Source organism: Tenrec ecaudatus, chromosome 2 (genome assembly GCF_050624435.1).
Source record: "Tenrec ecaudatus isolate mTenEca1 chromosome 2, mTenEca1.hap1, whole genome shotgun sequence".
In the NCBI taxonomy this organism is placed as follows: domain Eukaryota; kingdom Metazoa; phylum Chordata; class Mammalia; order Afrosoricida; family Tenrecidae; genus Tenrec; species Tenrec ecaudatus.
The window spans coordinates 22074340-22095815 of record NC_134531.1 but is presented as its reverse complement, the minus strand read 5'-3'; the positions used below and the strand labels follow the sequence as shown (position 1 = coordinate 22095815).

The window sequence follows — 21476 nt, the reverse complement described above, 5'->3', positions numbered from 1 at the left end:
GTGGGTGGTCACCTGTTGGACACTGTGTCCCATTGGTCAGCTTGGGTCAGGCTACATCAGGCAGTGGTTTATGTCTGTTCCTGGAACCTGAAACTGAACCTTAGGCCCTTTCAGGGAAACCGAAACTTAGGCCCACCTCAAGCTTTGGTTTTCCACAGCCTATTCCAGCCCTGACCCAGGTGAACTGTGCTTGTGCCCCCACAAAACCAGTTTTGTGGAACACAAATTTCTCATCTTAGACTTTGGTAGTTTGAAGTTTAAATTAAGGGGTTATGTTAATTAGTCTTGGCCAGCCTTCAAGTAGTTGGGAAGGAATCCCCCATGATGCGATCTAGCATAAGGCCATCAGAGCCACGATGGGTTTGGTTTTGAGCAGTCATGCTATAGAGAGAAGGTGGGTTGAAGAAACTGAACAGACACAGGCCTGATGCGATTAGAAAGAAATTTTTGTGGATGTGCGGCCTCCTTCTTGTATTTGTAGACACTGTGAAGAATTTCTTTGCTTCTTGCTTTTCTGGACCCTGGATTGGCTCATTGATCTCCAGTTCTTTGGACTTAAACCCATGGCCTGAGATATTATTGACCCCGAGATCCATCAGAAGCCTGCTATCTAACCTGCCATTTAACATGCTGATCTAGGATTCATCAGACTCTGAATCTTCCAGCCTGTGCTGTGGGTTTCCTGCTTTGTCTTCCTGCTTCCTTGTTCGTGCTTTAGTACAGAAGTTACAGGATGAAGTCAGGGAAGAGATCAATAGGCTAAAACTCCAGCTCATGACTAGGACACCTGTAAGAACGTCTCCTTCTTTCAATAACACGAACATGGATTATAAACAAGGACTTCTCCAGATGGAATTCAAAGTAGCCACATTGACTGCACATGTGGAGAGAGATGATGGACAAACTCAATGACAGTGGCTACAAGCAGGCCAGGAGCTGATTGTGGAATAGGTCCTCAATTGCTCACATGTGCTGAGGAAGCATAGAACAAGGTCAGGAAAGCCAAAATATGACCTGAGTCTATCCAAGCTGAATTTTGAGAACATCTCAAGAACAGATTTGTTGCATTGAACATTAATGACAAAACACCTGAATAGTAAAAAAACAACAACAACAAAAAACCCTGAGTAGTTATGGTTAGCCCCTCCTCTTGGGACCAGCGGACACTTTTATTTGGCGTGCGGTGACCTCCAAACCGACGCATCATGAGCTCTCAGATCCGTCAGAATTGTTCCGCCGACGCGGAGGCTGGCGTCAACCGTCTGGTCAACCTGCACCTGCAGGCCTCTTACACCTACCTCTCTCTGGGCTTCTTTTTCGACCGCGACGATGTGGCCTTGGAAGGCGTGGGGCACTTCTTCCACGAGCTGGCGAAGGAGAAGCGCGAGGGGACCGAGCGTCTCTTGAAGCTGCAGAACCAGCGCGGCGGCCGTGCTCTCCTCCAGGATGTGCAGAAGCCGTCTCAAGATGAGTGGGGTCGAACCCTGGACGCCATGGAAGCTGCCCTAGCCCTGGAGAAAAAACTCAACCAGGCTCTTCTGGACCTGCATGTCGCGGGGTCCACTCACACCGACCCTCATCTCTGTGACTTTCTGGAGAACCACTTCCTGGACAAGGAGGTGAAACTCCTCAAGAAGATGGGCGACCACCTGACCACCCTCCGCAGGCTGGCCAGACCCCAGGCCGGCCTGGGCGAGTATCTCTTTGAGAGGCTCACTCTCAAAGAAGACTAGGAGCCTGCGGCACCAAGCCACCTGCCAGGGCCCCTCTGCCTGAACCTGTCCGCAGCGCCCGCCCTGGAGCCCCTCCCCCCAGCTGGGGACCAAATGGAAACAATAAAGCTTCCTTTTGCAGCAAAAAAAAAAAAAAAAGAGAATATCTTAAAAAACAATTGATAAAGAAAGTAAAAGGTCATTGAAAAGAAAAGAAAGAAAATTTCTAAGTGGATGTCAGAAGAGACACTGAATCTTGCTCTTAAATGTAATGTAAAACAGCTAAAACCCAAACTAACTGCCATTGTTCAATTCTGATTCATAAAGTCCCTATAGAACAAAGTAGGACTGTCTTTGTGGGTTTCTGAGACTAAACCTTTAAGAGAGTAGAATGACTCATCATACTTGTCCAGAGGCTGGTAGTTTAGACCCGCTGACCTTGTGGTCACAGCCCAATATGTAGCCCACTACACCAACAAAGCTACTAACAGGAAACTGTAGAGTTGGCACGATAAATGGAAGAAATGATGAAGCCAACGTGCTAAAAAGAAAATTCCAAAGAGCAGCTTAAAAACATAAAGTAAAATATTATAATGTTGGTGAAAAGATCTAGAGTTAGAAAACCAAAAAGGAAGTGCCAGTTCAGTATACCTTAAACAGAAAGCACTTAAGAAAAAAAAATCAAGCCTTGTGTTTCAATATTGAAGGATTCTCTGGAGAAAATAACAAATGATTTGGAAAGCATCTAAGGAAGGTGGAAAGCATGCACAGCCACAGAACCAAAAAGAACTAGTCCACATTACAACATTTCAGGTGGTAGCACATGAGCAAGGTCCAATGGCGCTGAAAGAAGAAGTCCCACCTGCACAAAAGCATTAACCAAAAACAGTGCTCCAGAAAATGATGGATACCAACTGAAATGCTTCAAAGCCTGTTGTACTGAAAGCACTTCCTCATTAAGACCAGGGGTTTTGAAAGATACCTACTTGGCCAACTGACTGGAAAAAAAATCCATATTTGAATTGCTTCCAAAGAAAGGTGACACAAGAAAATAAGCAGACCATAGAACAACATCATCTGAAAGTAAAGTTTTTGCTGATGAGCATCAAACCATGGTTGCAGCAGTGATTTGAGAAGGAGATTTCAGGAATACAGGCTGATTTAGAAAAGGACATGGAATGAGAGAAATTATCACTACTAATGTCAGATGGATCTTGTTTGAAAACAGAGAATACCAGAGCGAGGTTTACTTGTATTTTTAATTGACAATGCAAATGCATTTGCCTTTGTGGATTGTAACAATCTCTGGATAACCTTGAGAAGAATTGCAATTCCAGAGCACTACATTGTGGTCCTGTGGAACCTGTGAATAGAAAAAGGAATGTTGTCCTCCCCACATAAACGCTAAAGACGAATGTGTACATAAGTAAGTGTGGTAAAGAAGGCTGATGGTGCACGGCTATCGAGAGATATAGCATCTGGGGACTTAAAGGCTTGAAAGTAAACAAGCGACCATCTAGCCCAGAAGCAACAAATCCCACATGGAAGCAGCACACCAACATGTGTGATCATGAAGGGCGGAGGGGACCAGGTTCAAGCTACAAAGGCGGGCAGAGGGGTGTGGGGGAATCATATAATCGTGAATGAGGGGAGTGCATGATCGGGACCCAATGCCCATCTGTAGACAACTGGAAACATCTTGCAGAGGGGTAGTGGGGAGGAGATGAGCCACTCAGGGTTCAGTGTAGCAATAATGAAACTCACAACCTTCCTTTAGTTCTTAAATGCTTCCTCCCCACCAACTATCATGATCCCAATTCTACTTTGCAAACCTGGTTAGACTAGAGGATGCACAGCGGTACAGTTGGGATCTGGAAACACAGGGAATCTAGGACAGATGAACCCCTCAGGACCAACGGTGAGAGTGATGATACCATGAAAGAAGCGGGGATGCAAAGGGGGAACCGATCTCTGGGATCTATATATAACCTCCTCTCTGGGTGATGGGCAACAGGAAAGTGGGTAAAGGGAGACGCCGGGCAGTGTAAGATAAGATAAAATAATAATTTATAAATTATTAAGAGTTCATGAGGGAGTGGGGAGAGGGGAGGGAGGGAGAGAGGAAAAACGAATATGAGGAGCTGATTCCAGGAATTCAAGTGGAAGGATAATTTTGAGAATAATGAGGGCAACGAATATATAAGTGTGCAATGCACAATTGACGTATGTATGGATTGTGATAAGAGTTGTATGAGCCCCAATAAAATGATTTTTTTTAAAGGAAAAAGAATGTTGTATGGTTAAAACTCAGTAAAAGTGTGTGATGACGTTGTATCCACTCACCATACGTATTCAATTTGTATGCTGAGAAAATAATTAGAGTGTCTGGATTATATGAAGAAGAATGCACCAACAAGACAGGAGGAATGTTGGTTAACCACCTGTGACTAGGACATAAACTTGCTTGCTGAGAGTGAGGAGAACTTGAAGCACTTACTGATGAAGCTCCAAGATTGCAATCTTCTGTATAAATTATGGCTCAATTTGAAGAAAGCCAAAATCCTCACAACTGGATCAATGATAGAGAAAAATTTGAATTTTTCAAGAATTTCATCTTGTTTGGATCCTTGTCTTTTTTGTGAACCCTTTAAAAAGGAAGATCACCTATGCAAGAGTTAGGAGTTGTGTTCTTTTTGTTAGGGAAATAATTTTCTATTTTCCTTTTACTTGTATATGAGGAGGATGTATGTTTTTTAAAAGTGTCATGGTTTGGGATGAGATGATAGAAATAGAAGGGATAATGATAAAAGTGTATGATGAGTCAAGGCAGAAAAAGATGCAGTGCTTTCAACAATGACCCCAAACATACCTTCTGGTGTGAGAGGAACACAGCATTGAGAAGCAGTTTGCTTTGCCATACATGAGGTCACCAGCAGTCAGAAAAGACTGCATGATATTAACAAAATGTGACTTCCTAGTTTTAACCTATTGCTTTGGTTTTAAAATCCAAATTATTGAACTTCTGGTTAAACTTATGATGAATTCATATTTCAATCCAGCTCTTTAAACTGCTAAGTGGTACTGAACAGTAATATCTATTTCATTATACTTCAGCCATGCTCTTTTCTGATTAATAGATATTTTTCTGGCTATATTTCACCTATTTTCTATGAGCTATGTACTTTGTTATCAAATAGCTTATTTCCTCAATATATTAAACTTGCTATTAGCTGTTATTGAGTTGATTATGACTAATGGAAACCATGTCCATGGAGCAGAATAAAATGTTGCATTTTGAATTGAAACTTTAACTTGTTTTCATTAGTAACTCCCTTCTCTGTCCTATTTAAATCATTTTGGAAAATGGCATTACCATCCACAACAGTTGTTCAAGTAGAATCATTTGGCATGCTAGCTCAGTGGTGGATGTTTTATATACTTCATTATTTTTTGCAGTCAATATCCTTGCACGTGATGTTTTTTCATTTGCATTTGGAAATCTGGGAACTTGTTGCTCAGAAGATTTTAGTGAGCTTCCCGAGGTCACATAAACTTGGTTTTCCAACTGAGCATTACATATATAAGAATGCCATGAAAATGATTTGAAAGGAAACATAAAATGAGTCATGCTTTTAAATTCATGCTTTCCTTAAATGAGACAGCTGGGTTTCTGGGCATTTATTCTAGTGATAATTTCTTTGCTCAAAATATTTAAAGCTCTTCATTGCTTATGAGTGCCCTTAACATTGTTTTGAAGGCACTAAACGCTGGAAAATAGGGGCTGTAAAATCCAACTGCTGTGGAAAGGAGTTAAGATATTTTAAAATAAAATGAAACAAATATGTATGGTCAAAGTAATGATAGTTTTAATAAAATATGAAAAACTATAAATTAAAGCTACAACTTAAAATATTAAAATGATTGTATTTTTTCAACATAGACATTCTGAGAAGGGTGTGCGTGTATTCAAATGATATCCTTTTATATATTTGTGCTTGCTTATTAGCTGTTGAATTATTTAACCTGAAAATATATGAACTAATATCATATTCAATATTTATATTCATATTTCCTTCTGACTACACTCTAAAATATGAAATAATATTTTCTAAACTATCTTGCAGATTTACAATTCCTTTATATGCACTACATTGTAACAAGGCAAAATACATTGCAATTGGGTATGAGAAACTAATTAGTTTTAATTACTAAATTAAATCCAGGAAGGTACCAACTATCCATCCTCCTGTGTGCTGTTAGGTAAATGAGTTCCTACTTGGCTGATGTTTTGGAAATAACACTTACAGGCTTCGTTTGGTGATTGCACAACTTCTCCTGCTGAGCTGCTACCATGCACTTCAATTTCAAAGGAGAGAAAAATCTCTTGTGCTCTCAGGTAATTGTTCTTCTGGCTCTTTTAAAAGATATCTGATCAATTCAGTAAGGAAGAGGAAAAATGAAATTTTGCCTTGAATATGATAGATCATTTTAAGAGATAAAAAGTAATCTTAAAATAATGGTAATAAGAACTGCCTATCATGTTTTAAGAGCTTAGATTTTTACCCAATTCTTCTTTAGGGCAATAGCATATCTGTGTTCCATTTTTCCCAATTTTAATGCTGGTGTATTGTGGTTTTGGAGAGGTTAGGCACAATGGTCAGCAATCATCATATCAATTAACACACTAGGCCTATTCTGTCTGCTAGGACCTTCTTTTGCAAATTCATCTTTAAAAAATTCAGAGAAAATAGTAGTTCAGAGAAAACATCTGTGTTTGTTTAGATAGACAAGAGAAACAAAATTCATAAACACTTATATTCCATAAAAGAGCATTTTATATAAAAGGTAATTGTACATTTAGCATCCCAACCCAGCCCGGTCCAAGTCCATCAGTCCTACATTATGCTATGTGTCCAACATTTATCTACAAAGTCTTCCTCAAACTCACAGAACACATGCAATGATGACCACTGCACGAGGAAAGCCGAGTCAGTGAATGTGTAAGTATCTTGGCGCTGGCAGTGGTCTCCACACGGCTGCTTCAGCACCCAGGGCTGCATCGGGGTAGGTCCGTGTGGCTTCTCCTCAGGGATGTCTCACCAGAAGTGAATCAGAGAACTAGCTAAGGCAGCCACACAGTAGCCCGAACGTCAGAGAGCAAGAGGCCTGACAGGTGAGGCTCGCAGAGCCATTTCTCTCACTGCCCTTCAGTTAATCCCCCATGTATTTATTGGCCAAGTTGGCACAATAAACAACTATCACAACATCCTTTGGTAGTTAGAACCATTTTGTTTAGTAGAAAGCGTCAGGCCCTTCTATGTAATTGCTAGAGGAATCAAATATCCAAAGTCAGCGATAACTCTTTCAGGAATAAACACTCTTGAGCCCCTAGAGATAACTGCTAGAATTATGAATCATTGGACTTTAATTATTTTGAAACATATAATCCCTATCATTCTACAAATAATTTTTGTTGGTTTTTATTTTGTTTGGGACATATTTCTGTTATTCTTTAAAAGCTTATAGTTTCTATTTTCTCATTAATATTCCAGTTCCAAATATACCATCATTTATTTATTACCAGTAAACTACCATATAAAGAGCAGAAGTTCAGTAAAGAAAGGAAATTTCAAAATACAAGACTGGTTGTCAGAGAGGTCACATTCACTTGCTCTTCAGTGCCTACGGCAAATGGAAGAAGTGATTAAGTCAAAGCGGTTGAAGGCAATAGGACCAAGGACAGCTCAGGAAGATGAAATAAAGTATTATTTTCATTCATAAAGTATATGCAAGAGTTAGAATGCCAAAAGGAAAGACAATTTTCAGTATATCTCAAGCTGAAAGAACTGAAGGAAAAAGTCAAGCCTCAGATTGAAATGCTGCAATTGTCCAAAGGCAAAATATTGATTTATGCAAAAAGCAACAGAAATACACAGTCATTGCATACAAACTAATCAGTAGACTCATAACAATTTCAAGAAATAGCATATTATCAAAAGTCAATAATATTGAAGGAAGAAGTCCTACCTGCACAGTAGGCATTAGTAAAAAAAAAAAATCCAGGAATTTATGGCATTCCATTTTAAATGTTTCTACAAGCTAATCAGTGAGTTGAAGTACATGCTCGTCTATGCTACAAAGTTTGAAAGACAGTGACATGGCCAACTGAATGGACAACATTCTAATTAGAAGCCATCTCAAGAAGTTTGAACCCACCACATGGGGAAATTATCAAATTATATCATTAATGTCGCACAAGCTACCACAGTATGAAAAATTGACAGACAGTGGTATAAAAACTACAGCCAGAATAGATGCAAAGACAGTAAGATTTTACATAGAGATTTTGAACATATTGTCTGGAGAGAGCAGGAGAAGGGTAGCAAAAAAAGGAAGGCCCTTAACAAAATGAATTGACACTGTAACAATGTTTTCAAGTACCAGAACAATTGTGAAGATAGAGCAGGACAGGGTTGTGCTTTGTTCTTACATACATAGACTCACCATGGGTTGTGACCGACTACAGCAACTGACAACAGCATCATCAATATGATATGCAAGTTCAGTTTTTCTGAAAATAATTCAAAAATAGTTGCAGACGTTTATCAACAGAGACCTTCCAGAAATTCAAGTGAGACACAGAAAAGGACACGACATAAGGAAGACCAGATGGATCCTTAGCGAGAGGAGGAAATATCATAAAGCTGCTCACTTGTATTTCATTGACGATGCAAACGTATTCAGTAGTGTAGACCATAACACACAATGGATAGAAAAGAGAAAAATAAGAATTTCAGGAGAGCTTAATGTGCTTATGGGGAACCTGTACATAGACCATGAGGTAGATATTTGAACAAACCAAAAATACTTCCTGGTTTAAAATCAAGAAAGATTTCCCTCATGGCTGTACGCTTGCTCATGCTTAGTCAATCTGTGTGCAGAGAGAATCATCTGAGAAGCTGAGCTCTATGCAGAATACTGCACCAGAATTGGAGGAAGGGCTATTAAAAACGTGTAATATACAGATGGCACGAACTTGCTTGTTGGGGGGACTTGAAGTACTTGCTGACAGAAAGCAAAGACTGCAGCCTTCAGTGTGCATGATTTCAACTCAGTGTAGAGAAAATAAAAATCCTCTCAACTAAAACAGTGGGAAACATTTTTTGTAAATGAAGAAAAGTTTGAAGTTCTCAATAATTTCCTTTTGCTACGCTCCACATTCGATATACTTGCAACGAACAGTCAAGAAATCAAACTACTTATTGCAGTGGGTAAATCTGTTGCATAAGATCCCTTTCAAGTGGTGAAGAGCAAGGATCACACTTCGGGATCGAATGTGAAGTTAAAACCATTTTCAATGGACTCTTTTGTATGTGAGAGTTGCACAGTGAATAAGGAAAACTAGAGAAGAATTGTTTAATTTGAAGTATGATGTTTATGACTAATATTGAATGTCCATTTGACTACTAGAGAAATAGACAGATCTCTCTTGGAAGTCCAGTCAGAGGATGCAAGGCTTTATCTCATGACCTTGGACATATGGTCAAGTGAGACTAGTCCTGGGAACAGGACAGCATGCTTGGTAAAGTAGAAAGGTAGTGAAACAGAGGAAGACCCTCCGAGACATGAATTAATATCGTGGTTGCAACAATGGGCTTAAAAATACCAATGATTGTGAGGATGATACAGGGTTTGGCAGTGTTTCATTCTGTTGTTCATAGAGTCTGTAAGTCAGACTGTTCAACTACACCTCCCACAACGATAACAAAATACCATGGATTTGGCGGTTTAAGCTCCACTAATTGATAGTCTCCTAGCTCTGCATGCTCAGCTGTTGTCTGTACCCTGAATTACACAAAACGACAACAAAAGTGTTGGCAAGGTTGCATTAGTAGTGAGACCCTAGCAAAGGGAATCTGATTCTAAGCTCGTTCATTTGCCAAGCTCCATCATGCAAGGTTGTAGGGTTGAGCATCCCATCCTTCTCTACTATTAGCTAGTGTCATCCTCAACTTTTAGAGACATTCACAATGAAGCATTGTTGCCACATTGGTTACTGCTAAAAACCAAAAAACAGTGATGTGACTCATCAGCAGTTTTACAATAGCACATAGAGATATTTTCTCCCTTCAAAGCTCTAAAGGGTTACAACTTCTTAACTTGAACTTAATTTAATCACTGTTCTTACAGGCTTTTTTTTTTTTGCTTTGTTTTGTTTTCTTAATGGTTACAGGCAGTATTCCAGTCACACAGGGTTATTCTAACTAGGAACCTCCTTGCAAAGGGGCTTCTTGAATCCTCTTGTTTGTGGACCTCTCCATAGTCAAATTAAATTAGTATACTGATCCCAATTCTACCTTATAAATCCAGCTGGACTGGAGGATGTATGCTGGTACAGATAGGAACTGGTAACACAGGGAATCCAGGACAGATTAAATCCTTAGGACCAGTGGCGGGAGTGGCGATACCGAGAGAGTGGAGGGAAGGTGGGGCAGAAAAGGGGAACAGATTACAATGATCTACATATAACCTCCTCCCTGGGGAATGGACAGCGGAGAAATCGGTGAAGTGAGATATCGGATGGATTAAGATATGACAAAATAATAATAATTTATAAATTACCAAGGGTTCATACGGGAGGGGGAAATGTGGAGGGAGGGGAAAAATGAAGAGCTGATACCAGGACTCAAGGAAAAGCAAATGTTTTGAGAATGATGATGGCAATATATGTACAAATGTGCTTGACACAATTGATGGAGGATGGATTGTGATAAGAGTTGTACAAGCCCCCAATAAAATGATTAAAAATGTTTTAGGACATTGAGACCCTCTCATTCTTCACATCCCTTTAATTCATTTTTTCTGTTGCATCTCTCTGATCTAATCCATAAATTATTCCTCACTTTTATTAATTTATGTAATTTAATTGGGATAATCTTAATTCTGAAGTTTGTAATTTAAAGCTCATCTGCACATTCCATTATGCCATATAAATACAAGATCATCACTACTGCAGTGGTATGTCTCAAAAATTGTAAAATATAATTTGCAAAATGTGATTGCATGAATTATCATGCCTAGAAATTGTATTACAAAAATTCTAAATTATTTAATTTTATCCCTGCTATTGTCCAGTTTTGAATAATTTATATTTATTTCTTCCAAAAGTAAATATCTTCTGCAACACAAAAATGACAACAGATTAGAAAGAAAAGTCTTTAGTTCACAATTCAGCACTTGATGTGAACTGATGCCATTTAACACTTGAGTCTCCGTGTGAAAGAAGTGGTATTCTAGTTGCTGGGAAGAAATTGTCATTCCCTAAAAGTTAAAAATGATGTGAAATCACTGGGTCTCTGTATATGATTGCTCATTTTCTTTACAGTTTTCTTGTTTCAATGCCTATTTTTTGAACTTTGTGTATAGTCCGACCTACTTTAAATGCCACCCATTTCCTGAGCCTTGCTATATGTGTGATAATGAGCAAACCAAATTAGATGGTAGATTCTTCATTTTTTATTAAAATCATTAGCTAATATGGCTGTCAGAAAGAAAAATTAATAGCAGACATCTTACTTGGGCGATAACATTTCTCTTCTTCACAAAGTCAAATATTAACTATAAAAAAATACTCCTGTCCCCAAATTAATCCTGCCTGCTTTCTTAAAGTTGCTATTCTTTTTAAAAATTCAATTACTTTATTAAAAGTTATCATGCCTATAGGTGGATAAAGATGGAGAGACTACCTTGTGACCTGTTATTAGTTGATTTCAGGAAAATGAGGAGAGAGGGTTTAGTCATGCATGTTTAGCCAATATTTTATTTCTAGTGTTCTCTTTATTAACGTCACTGTAACTAAACTACATCAAGCCGTTTGCTTATATTGGAATCAGAATAGATTCCCTGTATGCACACAGAATAACGGATAGGAATAAGTGCTGTGCTTCCAAAGATATAAGATGAATTCTCTCACCCTTCCATGTAAGGAAGACTCTGGCCGTACTTCTTCCAAGACAAATTCGCAAAAGTCCATGGTATTTTCAATATTCTTCTCCAACAACACGATTCAGATACATGAACTTGTCATCCTTCTTCCTTATTCAGTGTCCAACTTTCATATGCATATGAGGCAATTGAAAATATTATGGTGTGTAAGTCTGGGTACTTTAGAGAAATAAATCCACAAAAACTCATGTATACGAGAGAGTTTTATATAAAAGTTAAGTGTACATCAAGAAAACACCCCAACCCAGCGCTGCCAAACAAGTCCAACATTATTAACCCATTAACCCATATGTCCAACATCAATCCACAAAGCCTTCCTCCATCTCACAAAACAGATGCAATGATGCCGACTGCAGGAGGAAAGCTGAGTCAGTGAATATGTAAACATCTCAACGCTGCCAGGGGTCTCCACATGGGTGCTCCAATACACAGGGCTGCATCAGGGTAAGTTCATGTGGCTTTTTCTCAGGGATGTCTTGCAGTAAGTGAGCCTTGCCAGCTAAAGCAGGGAACTGGCTAAGGCAGCTGCACCCTGATGGGACCATCAGAAAGCAAGAGACAGAAGAACTAGAAAGGCGAGGCTCACTGAGCCATTTATCCCTCCGCCCTTCAATTAATGCCACATGTGTTTATCAGTCAGGTTGGCACAATAAATTAACTACCTTCATCCACCCCTTGCCAACCTGGCACCTGTACATAAATCTTTAGCTTAACGATTGAAATTAAGTAACACCTACACCTTAATCCTATTATCCTGTGAATGTGTTTCCCCACCTATGAAAGTTTGTGAGGCAACTACTTCATGCTTTTATCCACTCAATTTTGAGTATCCAATTTATATACTGCCTGCTTACATCAGCCCAGTTCTATGAGAAGGCAGTCATGTTTTTTGACATGAAGAGTCTTCATTCCAGTTGGAACCTTGTGAAATCTGCATCAATAAGCAAAGTCAAATCCGGACAGGCCATCCATAAAGTCAGCAACAATATGCGCTAGTTCTCAGGCTCAATAATCTCCAGCTGGTCAGGTTCTGGTCCACTCAATGTGGGCTGCGTCAGCCTCCACGGAGTGCCCATTGTTCGACTTGCCTTTATACCACGGGCTCTCCCCAATACTCAACAAGCCTAACACCCTCGTGCTAGGTCATGGACTTTAGACCAGACAACCCGCTCTTATTTTCTCCTTTTTTTCCTTCAGAGAGATAAATGGCTCGGTGAGCCTCGCCTTTCTAATTCTCAGGGCTCTTGCTCTTTGATCATTGGACCACTGTGAGGCTTCCTTGCTTGTTCTGTGCCTCAATTTGCAAGCTACACTACCTGTGGGACACCTAACATATGGACTGTGTCACTGTAATTGGATGTTCCTTGAAGACCTGCTTTACCCCAACATTGGAATTTACATCTCTTGAGCTGGGGACTATAGGACCCTGTCATCTGGCTGAATGTTGGTGACCTGCCTTGCTGTTTGCTGCCTGTGCCTGGATAGCCTAAATCTCTCTACAGAGGACTACCCAGCAGCCATCAAGACTTGAAGGACAGCCAGCGTCTCACAAATGTCTCATGGGAGTGAGTTGCACTGAGCTATTTGTACTGCTTTATGATTTAATTAACTGTTTATTTCTTATGCTATCTATCTATCTATCTATATAAATTATTAGCATATATATATCTATATATATAAATTATTAGCATTCTGATTTGGTTTCTCTAGACCCCTATCTAACACATATGGCTTAGGTAAGTCAGGTGTACTTTAGTCCTCAAAGTAAAATCTTACTTTACGACATTCTAAAGAGAACTTGAGTAGCAGATTTACCTAATGCAACTAATCTTTTGATTTCTTCTTGACTGCTTAACTTGATTTAAATTAATAAATTAAAATTTTGTTTAAACTTCTGAAATTTACTTACCAAAGGAAATTTTGTCTCCACCCATCTAATACATAGTATTAACCACCTATTATTAAAATATCAGATTATGATTCCTAGGCTTCTGAAATTATGAGTTTTTATGAGATTTAACCTGATTCATGAATTTGAATTTTTGACTTTGCAGATAACAGCTTAATACCTAATACAAAGTACCACCAAGGCTCCTTAACCTCCTTTAGAGCTAATGTTATCATAAAATTTCACAGTTCATGGGGAAGGTGGGAGCAGAGAGGGAGGGGGAAAATAAGGAGCTGATAACAAGGGCTCAACTAGAAGGTAAATGTTTTGAGAATGATGAGGGAAACAAATGTACAAAAGTGCTTGACACAATGGATGTATTTGTGGATTGTGAAGAGTTGTCGAAGCCCCCAATAACATGATTTATCAAAACAAAACAAAAACCCAACCTTTTGGGGAAAATGGAAACAACTATTTTTGTTGTGCGATGCTATTTGTTCCACCTGGATATTGATGTGCCACTGATATATCACATATTAATAGGATCACTCAAGGCAACCCTTTTTTCAGCAGAGTTTCCAAATTAACAGCAAACTATGAAGGAGGACTAGGCTGTCCACATCAGATAGATTAACCACTGAAAATATTTTGGTATAAGTAGAATATTGTCAGATTTAGTTCCATCTGAGCCCATCCGGTTGGAAGGCACTCAAAATATGACTGAGGAAGGCCTGTTTTCTCAAAATAAATCAACAATAATAACATGAGTCGAGTAAAACCTGTGGGAGTAAAGAGTTTGGGACATTCAATTGTTGATGGGCCATGATTCAAAATAAGAAAAAACAGCTGCAAGCACCTGTTAAGAATTGGGAGTTGTGAAATATGAAATGGAAAGCATGAAAAGCAAACCCATAGGCATTAGTGAGATGACATGGGATGGTATGGCCGTTTTGAATCAGAAAAATATTTGGTTGACTATGTTAGGAAAAACAGGATTTAAAAAATATAGCATTGCATCCATAATTCAAAAGGACATCCCAAGATCTATCTTGAAGTACAGTGCTGTCAATGATAGCACAAGATCTATACACATAAAAGGAAATATAATAATGCAAATATTAATATTTTGCACCAATCAATGCTAATGCTACATAAATTGAAGAATATTACCAGCATCTGCAATGTGAAATTGATCAGATATCCAATGAACAACATATTGATAGTTCTTGGTCATTGGACAGCAAAACTCAGAAACGAAGAAATAAGAACAGTACTTTGAAAATATAACCTTTGTGACATAAACAGAGTTGGAGATAACATGTTAGAAATTTGTAAGACCAATGAGTTGTTCCTAGCAAATACCTTTTTGCAACAACACAAAAGATGACTAGACTGATGGACATTTCTAGTTGGAATATGAATAAATCAAATTCTGCATCTGTGGAAAGGGACAACGGACAAGCTCAGTATCGGCAGCTAAAATGAAATCAGGAGCCAACTGTTGAACCGATCATCAATTGCTCATAGGTAAGTTCAGGTTGAAGCTGAAGCAAACTATGATACATCCAGCAGAGGCAAAATATGACCTTGAATATATCTCACATGAACATCAAGAACATCTCAAGAACAGATTGAATGCATTGAAGACTACTAACAAGAGACCTGGTAAGCTGTGTGATGTAAAGGACATCTTTATGGTACTCTCTACTCTCAGTCAAGATCCATCTGACCCAGCAATGATATCCCTTGTTCATTCTGAGTACAAACAATAATTTTTAATTTATTTGATTTTTCTAATTTAGATGACTTTTTCCATGGTCATTTTATAAGCATGATTTTCCCATGAACTTGAATTTTTTCCACATTCCTGACTTCCTTTTTCTGTAGTTTGCTCTTAGGAATATGCAATATTCCAGATACTCTGAACATCTCTGAATGAGGACATTAGCAAATGCCACTCTAAACCACTGTACATTGTACACAGTGGTGGGACTCACCTGGTTTGCCCTGGTTGGTACACTTTGTGCTAACTGTCATAGATTTAGTGCATACTTGGCTTTTTTTGTTGCTGTCAAATTGATTACGCCTCATAGTGACTACTGTGTTCAAGCCGGAGGCATTAAAAAAATGTGTGTCTTTCTATTTGGTTGGTTCTTCCCATAATTGCATCTGCTTATTAACTAAAATACAAGTATTATCCAAGTATGGTGTGATTCTGATCAAATGGCTTCACACTAAATCGGTTCTGTCATAAGTCATACATCTTTTTTCCAGTATTCAGATTGTCTTTTATCATCAATATCTCTATACATTCAATCTTTGTCTGTGGGCATTGTAAATGTTATGTATAAAATATACATATACTTAATGAATAAGTACATATATACAAAAGGCAAAAATAATAAAAAATATTACAACATTGAAGAAGAGTTGTGAGCTTTTGGAATTTTGTCAGTTATGATATTAACTCCATTGCTGGAAGGTTCTGAATCACTTGATTAACACATAAAATATTTGAGAGTTACTCATATGGTTGTTTTTATACTTTCCTTCACAGATTTACTGCTAATGTCTCAAAGCTTCCAGAATATGCCTGTCAAAAAAAAAAATCCAAACTCACTGACATTGAGTCAATTTTTATTCAGCGTGGCCTTCTAGGACAGGGTAGAGCTGCCCATGTGAGGTTCTGACATTATAAAACTTTACAGGAATAGAGAGCCTGCTTTCTCCCAAGAAGTAGATGGTAGTTTCAAACTGCTGACCTTGCAGTTAGCAACCCAAACAGTCAGGGTTGGGTCAATTTAATCTTCTATTACAGAATGGTCCGACAACTTGTGTCCTTCCTCTACTTCATTAGGTTTCTTTTTCATTATTTCCTTTTCTTGAAAATCCATTCAGTCCTGACCTGTCAGTCCCCTAAGTTTTGTCATTTGTGAGCTATTTGATATTGAAAATATTAGTTCTGAATGAAGCATTCTTCCTATATGGACATTTTTAGCAATATAATTTATTATACTAACCTGGACAATTTTCACTAACTCAGGTCTTTTTATATTATATCCCTTGTGTTGCTTTTTTCTACAACTTCCTCCCAGAAAGGTGCAATGTTCCTGATACACTGGACTTCTTAGAATGTTGACATCAGTATCTGTTATGCTAAAACATTGTATACAGTACATCGTGTTGGGTACACCTGCTTCACATTGGTTAGGCAGAACCAACATGTAATTTTTGCTGTGTTCAGAGAACTAGTTGTTAAAATACCACTTGTTCTCACTAAGTGAGGGACTTCTGGGTAGTCAATCAATGTGGAAATCACATATTTACAATCCTAACTCTTTTTTAATGTTCATCTATGCAACAGCATAGGTCTAAGCTTCCATAGAATTATTCATTCCTTCCATAGGTATACAAAATTAGATGAAACCATGCCTGCAATATTTATTAATTCTTCTCATAAGATTCATTAAACTTTTGATGAAATGCTACATTTTTATTTCCTTGAAAGCTGTTACTTCAGCAAACAAGCATTTTATGTAAAGAAAAATACTACCAAACAATCAGAAGGTGACAATCTGTTATTCTTTTCAATTTTCTTATGCCTTGAAATCCCACAAGATATTATGAGTGATCTATGTGATTCCTAAAAAGATTCAAAGAGCTAAAAATTTTGTCAAAACAATGGTCATAAGTTCATCAGAAACAGAATGGGGTTTTCTTTTTTTTAATAAATAAATCTTTTTATTGGGGCTCATAAAGCTCTTATCACAATCCGTACATACATCAATTGAGCAAAGCACCCTTATACATTCGTTGCACTCATCATTCTCATAATTCACCTTACACTTGGGTTCCTGGAATCAGCTCAGTTTCTCTTTTTTTCCCCCTCCCCATCCCTCTCCAGCATCTACCCTCACCCACCTCCCATTGCCCATCTTCCAGAGAGGAGGTTACACATAGCTCTCCAGGATCAGTTCTCCCTTTCTACACCCCCTTCCCTCCTGGTGTCACCACTCCTACTGCGGGTGTTGAGGGGTTTGTCTGTCCTAGATTCCCTGTGTTTCCAGATCCCAACTGCACCGCTGTGCATCCTCTCGTCTAACCAGGTCCACAAGGTAGAATTGGGGTTATGATAATTGGAAGGGGAGGAAGCGTTCAGGAACTAGAGGCAGGTTTTGAGTTTCATTGTTGCTACACTGAACCCTGAGTGACTCATCTCCTCCCCACTACCCCTCTGCAAGGGATGTCCAGCTGTCTACAGATGGGCATTGGGTCCCCATCACGCACTCGCACTCATTCACGGTGATGTGATTCTCACCACCACCCCGCCTTTGTTGTTGGAGACCTGGTCTCCTCTGCCCTTCACGATCACCTATGTTGGTGTGCTGCTTCCGCGTGGGCTTTTAATGATGAATATAATATGCTCAGAGAAGAGAAGTCATCTAACCATTTCAAATATCTCAAACAAAATAGCTATTGGCTAGTTGACCTCCCTCTAAAGGAATGGAAACCTATTCTGACAGTTAAACATGGTGAAGGAAAACTGCACAGCCGATGATCCTAATATAAAAGCCGAGAATTTTCCAAGTGAGAATGCTAATCAAGACACATTATGGAAATATCTTAAACAACACTTTCATTGCATTTTCCAGGTATTATGTCATGTTGTTCATTAATATTTTAAAATTCTTTTTTATAATCTAATGTTGTGTGCCTCTTTTTATTGTTCATTTAAACATTAACTGCATGAAACAATAAACAGGTTTTTATATATTGCTTTTCATACTTAAAATGCACATTAGAACAGTGAAACAGTTGTTATTTGAATATTACCACTGATATTGCATATTGCTATAAAACAGCGCACACAAAAAACCAAATGTTTATGTTCAGTTTATCATGATGCAAATATCTCCTAAACTGGGGATTGCCTGTTCTAGCAATAAGGATCTCAGGTTAGTTTTAGACATTAACTCCAAAGAAAGAAAAACAAACTTAGAGTTCCTTTGGAACACATTATTTCCAGGATTAACTTTCCAGGTCCTTTTCATGAATTGATCATTTGTTCTTTAACTGACTATATAGAATACAAATAACTTCCCTGCATTCACAGAAAATAAAACTGAAAATTAGAAAGGTAGCCCTGTTTATTTTTTTCTAAATAAATAATTCCCAAGTAGAAAATATACTCATTTTAACTCAGAGTTGGGTGACTTCATATCTTACAATCAAGGAAAGAGTAAAATATAGAAAATGAGACTGTGAACCAGAGTACAGTGAGAAGAGAGAGTCACAGTAGGGTTTTTCTCTAAATAGGTGATTCCATGTCTCTCAGGAAGAACATCGAAGCAAATTAAGAGCAATTAACCTCTCAGCAGATACAGACAACTGCTAGGGTTGTTAATACAGACAGCACACTGGGCCATTACCCGTCTAACTCATGAGGACTCAGATGTTCGCCTAGAATAAGACAAATTCAAATTGAATTATGTGCACATTATGTTTATATGTTTTGTTATTAGGTGCCTTCCCGTTGATTCTGACTCTGAGAAACCCAATGGAAAGCAGGGTCCAATGCCGTCTCCCGGCTCCGTCTCACAGTTGCATGTTTGAGTCCATTATTACAAACACTGCCAAGTCACCCATGTCAGGGTCTTCTTTCTGGCTGACCCTCTGCTTCAGATGATGTACTTTTTCATGAACTGGTCTTTCTTGATATGTCTAAAATATGTGAGAAAGAACAAAATCAGCCTCTCTTTCAAGAAATCCTCTGGCTGGACTTTTCTGAAGCAGCCTCACTTGTGCTTGCAGTATGGGGTACAGTACAACGCTGTGCCTTCAGAACACGTTCCACTCCAACTCATCGAGTTTTCTGCATTGCTTTTGTTTGGTTGGTTACGAGTAGATGGCTAAGCCCTTTTTTCTAGTCTACCTAACTCTGTAAGCTTCACTGAAAACTGCCCACCCTGGAAGACCCAGAGCGTATTTAAAACACTGGTGCTCCAGCATTCAGCAGCACATCAGCATGTAAGTCGCAGCAGTATGAAAAATTGAAAGATGAATGGTGAAATGTTAAATGATATATTAACATTCTTATTTTACCAGGAAAGTCAACATTTTAAAAAATCATAAAAATTATTTATCAAACGAACATATCAAAATGTGAAGCCACGGGCCGATAAGGAAACTCAGGCGCCTCTGTGGCCCTCTTTTTTCCAGGCGGCCGGGAAGATGGCAGACATGTAGACTGAGCGTGCCTACCCAAAGCAGCCGACCATCTACCAAAACCAGAAGCTCCCCCCTGACTACAAGAACATTGGCCTGGGCTTCAAGACGCCCAAGGAGGCCATTGATGGCACCTACATTGACACGAAATGCCCCTTCCCCGGCAAGGTCTGTATCCGAGTGCGGATTCTGTTGGGCGTGGTGACCAAGAGCAAGAAGCAGAGGACCGCTGTCATCCGCCGAGACCACCTGCACTACATCCGCAAGTACCACCGCTTCCAGGAGCGCGTCAAGAACATGTCTGTGCACCTGTCTGCCTGCTGCAGGTATGTCCAGATCGGCGACATCGTCACCATGGGCGAGTGCCAGCCCCTGAGCAAGAAGGTGCACTTCGACCTGCTCAAGGTCACCAAGGCTTCGGGCACCAAGACGCAGTTCCAGAAGTTCTGAGCCGCTAGCCTCCCAGGGAAATGCAGTTATTTTTTATTTCACTCCAAAAAAAAGTGAAACTACTGTTTCTTGACAGCTATCTATATCTAAAAATGATTCCTTATCTCTAAGCTTTCCTGGAAAGATATTCCTTTTTTTTTTTTTGAATAACTTCCACCACATCAAAATGGCAACCTTGAGTAACACACATACATTCCTGGTCAATGAGACCTCAGTTTTAGGAACAGAATGAAGTCTGAATGGGGCAAGGTCAAGGATGTGGAGTAGATGGGCTAGGTTTTCCCCAGAGAGTTCTCCTAGGGCAGAGTATGCTTTCCCTAGATCAATCATCTGACACATTGTCTTAATGGAATAAAAAAAAAAAAATCCTCGGTGCAAATTTCTTGGCTTTTCCCCTCTATATTTCAATGTTGAATTTCCATAACTTGTGATTGGGTTGTGTGTTCGTTGAGAAAATATATCTAGAGTACCCTTTTGAAACAAACAAACAATTACCAAAAAAACGCAAACAAGTAACAAAACTAAAACAGTTGCCGTGAATGTCTGAGCAGACCCCAGTGCCTGGAAGTTTACTGGCCCAACAGGTTCCCTCTTAGAATCCACTATTCTGATGGGACTTTAAAAAGTTGTTTTAGTGTTATGTGATTCACTTATCCAATTTCCAGTTCAGCCATACTAAGAAGAGTGTGATCATCACTGTCAATTTCAGAACCTTTTCTTTCTCTTGCTCATTGTTAGTTCCTCATCCCCCACCCACCAAGCCTGTCCTGCTAGTTCCCTGGGTTTTTATTAATCCAATTACCTTCTCCAGAGGTTTACTTATACCAAAAAAGAAATCGATAGCAACAATAATGACATTTTAACCTAACTCCCTGGCATCGAGTCCATGCCGATTCATAGCAACTCTATAGAGCACTAGAACTTCCCCTGTGGGTGTCTGAGATTGTCCCCCTGTGGGTGTCTGAGATTGTAACTTTTAACACGAGTGGAAAGCCCAGTCTTTCTCCCGCATGGAAGCTGGGGATTTTGTACTGCCGACCTTAACGATAGCAGCTCCCCGAGTACCCTCTATGTCACCAGGGATCCTTAACCCAACTCTGTCATCCCTCGTGGACTTTACAATACCCTCTGTCTGACAGCGAGGCTGCTTACAGCCCTGATGTGTGATCAAAGGGGTTCTTCAGAAGCTGAATTCA

General features: G+C 39.1%; 1 protein-coding gene and 1 pseudogene across 1 annotated transcript; both read left to right on the top strand.

The window, feature by feature from the left end:
* Window positions 1-1145: 1145 nt before the first annotated feature.
* Window positions 1146-1733, top strand: LOC142440723 (ferritin light chain-like). Its single transcript, XM_075542995.1, has one exon. The coding sequence runs from the start codon at window positions 1206-1208 to the stop codon at window positions 1731-1733; it is 528 nt and encodes a 175-aa protein (XP_075399110.1). The 5' UTR covers window positions 1146-1205.
* Window positions 1734-19836: 18103 nt separating this feature from the next.
* Window positions 19837-20280, top strand: LOC142440722 (small ribosomal subunit protein uS17-like; annotated as a pseudogene).
* Window positions 20281-21476: the final 1196 nt, after the last annotated feature.

Bases quoted from the DNA above. Each gene is read 5' to 3' on its own strand.
- LOC142440723 (XM_075542995.1), top strand. From the start codon at position 1,206: ATGAGCTCTCAGATCCGTCAGAATTGTTCCGCCGACGCGGAGGCTGGC.